General features: G+C 34.5%; 1 protein-coding gene across 2 annotated transcripts in view; it reads left to right on the top strand.

Annotated features, from left to right (window-relative positions):
• Positions 1 to 2,165, top strand: part of LOC119586128 (proteasome subunit alpha type-5-like) — a 4,425-nt gene extending 2,260 nt beyond the window's left edge. For both annotated transcript variants that reach the window (XM_037934819.1, XM_037934818.1), the window contains exons 2-6: positions 112 to 180; positions 498 to 651; positions 779 to 954; positions 1,067 to 1,228; positions 1,508 to 2,165. In XM_037934819.1, coding sequence (XP_037790747.1) covers positions 112 to 180; positions 498 to 651; positions 779 to 954; positions 1,067 to 1,228; positions 1,508 to 1,672 — 726 coding nt within the window. In that variant the 3' untranslated portion in view covers positions 1,673 to 2,165. The remainder of the gene's footprint in view (positions 1 to 111; positions 181 to 497; positions 652 to 778; positions 955 to 1,066; positions 1,229 to 1,507) is intronic.
• The last annotated feature ends 1,256 nt before the right edge of the window (positions 2,166 to 3,421 follow it).

Below are 3,421 nucleotides of genomic sequence, written 5' to 3'. Positions count from 1 at the left end.
CACACAACATGCAATACTTTTGTGAAACAGAGTTTAAGTATCTGGATTTATACTGATTTTTGAGCTATTTTTCTACATGAAGTCTTAGCTAATGATAATGCTTCTTTTCAGATGTTTTTAACACGTAGTGAATATGACCGTGGTGTCAACACTTTTTCTCCAGAGGGACGTTTGTTCCAGGTAATCACTATTCTAGTACTGTATTACTTTAGATTTTTTAACAAATTTGTGTTCTTTCAAATGAATTTCATTAGAATCTTACTCAGATCAATTTCATTATTATTTGTAGCAGACACTTCAGAATAATTGATCTCCTTGTTTCTATATGAAATTGACTTTCTGGAATTTAGAGCAGAACTTTTTTCTTTAAAGATTAATTTATTTTTTCATGACTTAGCACATGCATATGCTGCTTACTATCATTGTCTAGTTTACTCTATATTCATTTACTAGTTAGATTTTCCAAGCACTTAATCTTTTGCTGTATCTTCCCACAGGTGGAATATGCCATTGAGGCCATCAAGTTGGGATCAACAGCTATTGGAATCCAGACAAGTGAAGGTGTTGTTTTAGCAGTAGAAAAGAGGATCACATCACCCCTTATGATTCCCAGCACCATTGAAAAGATTGTGGAAATCGATAAACACATTGGTAAGATAAGGTTGTTTTAGGGGGATTCTCTTTCGAGACAAAATGGGAAAGCTTTCGTAAATTGTGTGTTGTTTAGTTTTCCACTGTATGCAGATAATGTATTTTAACTCTACATTATATTTTTCAGGCTGTGCAGTTTCTGGTCTGGTAGCAGATTCTCGTACCTTAGTGGACCATGCCCGTGTGGAGTGTGCTAACCACTGGTTTGTTTATAACGAAGACATGAAGGTGGAGTCAGTTGCTCAAGCTGTGTCGAACCTTGCTATTCGGTTTGGTGATTCTGATGATGATGGTCCAGCTATGGTAATGATTATGAATTTTGGTATTTATGATATTTTTATTACTTGAGTCTTTTTGGTGGCAATGCAAGTAACATTCATACCATATTCCAAAAATTCCTTTTATATTTCTACAGAGTCGTCCATTTGGTGTGGCTATGTTATTTGCTGGTATCGATAAGACTGGCTCACATCTGTACCACATGGACCCCTCGGGCACCTTCCTAGAGTTTGGTGCGAAGGCCATTGGCTCTGGCTCTGAGGGTGCACAACAGTCCCTCCAAGAATCCTACCACAAGGTAACTGCTCTTTTTTTTTTTTGCCGCTGAGATATTGATCATTTCCGAAATTTACACTATGAGTTACTCAAATTTGAATGTATTGTTTATTTTATATAACTGAAATGGATTTTGTTAAATTTTATAGCAAGGCATTGCAAAGTACATTAGATAAATTATTTCAGAGGAGTTTACTTTATCATTACCAAGGGAAGATTCTAATAGCATAGGAGCATGTGAAGATTTGTCATTGTTTTTTAACCTTAATTTTTTTGTTTTTCTTCTCTCCCGTCTTTTTAGTCAATGACTCTAAAGGAGGCCTTAAAGGTTGCCCTGACTGTGTTGAAGCAGGTCATGGAGGAGAAGGTCAGCGGCACAAATGTGGAGGTTGCAGCAGTCACCCCAGAGAAGGGATTCCACCGTTACCCCCAAAACGAAGTGGAGACTGTTATTGCGGACCTTTAATTTGTGTTTGATAAAACCCTTGTAATCATTTTTAGAGGCGACTTTAAAGAAACTCCCCAAGATTTTGCCATTTTTCCACATTTTTTCAGAAGGCGGGATAGGATGGATTTTGTGGTGTGTCTTGGCTCTTTCGCAGGCTAAGGAGAAAGAAGTGAATTCAGTTATTTATAGCGGGAGAGGCTCCACTGCCATTCTCTGCTCTTGCACTGTATTGTTTGTCTTAAATCGTGGTAGATCAGTTCCCAAGGGTATCATGGTCAACATTCAAAAGTTTTAGCATTTTGTCTAAAACATTTCTGCAAAAAAAATAATTTTTTGATCTATTTATCAATTCTTTAGTTTATTTTGAAGTTAAGGATGTGTAATGTTAAACAGAACTGCTCTGAGGCAAAAGGATTAAAGCTTTGTGCATAAGTCATCAGTGGAGATGGTTACAGGAGTTAAGACCATAAAATGTACTGCAGAGTTTTTCTAAATAAATATAGCAAACTGATATTTTCTTTATTCACACTATGAATATTGTGTATAAAACTAAGCTAGAAAACAAGAAAATGGAACTTGAAGTAAATCTTAAGGATGGGAATGTTTTCGGATAATATGGAGGTTTTAATTCTTTGTATAATAGTTGGATTATTAGGGAATGACATTTTTTTTCTTGTTTTGTCAAATACTTTGAAAGGTCTGAATTTGGAAATAACAAAGTATGTTCCCCCTACTGCAACTTGATTAACAAAAAGATAAAGGACATAATTTTGTTTAGTATTGTATTAATAATTTCATCAAGCAACATTGGAACTCTAGTATGCAAAGGACTGTTATAAAGGCACTTGTTGCAATATGCCAAATCTTCCATATTCTATTTTTGAGTTGTGGCAAATAACACTCTTCCCACACCTGAGGGAACTGGTTGTCTTGTTTATAAAGTTTGATTTTCTATGGATATAATCTATGAAAATGGAGGTCAAGGTTTATCAGCAGATTTTATCATTCATGCTTTTGAATTTTGATATTAAAAATGCAAAGTGAAGCAAGGTATTGTTATATGTAGCTTAAGTCCAGTGGCAATCAGAAATAAGCTGAAAAAACATTGCTAAATACCTACATGAAAGAATTCAGATGTTACATTATTAAATTATTATCGATATGTGGGAAAAACTAATTAGTAATCACATGAGAAGACTTTCCTTCAGTCATAGTTATAGAGCTATTAGAAAACGGTGAAGGACACGAAAAGAGTGCCAGGACAGCTGTGATTAGTTTCAATGTGAGGATGAAAGGTTTGCTCAGAATTGATGAACAGAATAAAAGGTTTTCTCAAAGTGAATGATAAGGATAAAAGGTTTGCTCAAAATGTATGAAGAGCATAGAAGGTTTGTTCAAAATGTATGAAAGTGATAAATGTCATCTCAACATTTATCAAGAGGATAAAACATTTGCTAAAAAGTAGCAAGAGGAAGTTTCATGGTTTGTGAACTGTAAAAGTGTTTGTGTATGAATCAAAATCAAAATGAGTGCAAGAGATGTTAATATTTCAGTGTTGAAAGGCATAACTGCAGAAGAAAAAAGTTTGAGTTATGTGATAGATTCTTTTTAGAGAATATTAAAGAAAATAATCCTTTCATGATGTCTTACAGTACTTAGTGCAGTAAATCTTGGTGAAAGTTGTGAAAAAAATATACTCATGAAATCATTTGTTCTAACATTGACAGATACATGTGGAAAAACAAAGGAACTGTGGAGGCTATTAAC

The sequence above is a fragment of the Penaeus monodon genome, chromosome 21, assembly GCF_015228065.2.
Source record: "Penaeus monodon isolate SGIC_2016 chromosome 21, NSTDA_Pmon_1, whole genome shotgun sequence".
Classification (NCBI taxonomy): Eukaryota; Metazoa; Arthropoda; class Malacostraca; order Decapoda; family Penaeidae; genus Penaeus; species Penaeus monodon.
Note: the sequence above shows the minus strand (reverse complement) of the source record. Positions and strands in the feature narration are given on the sequence as shown.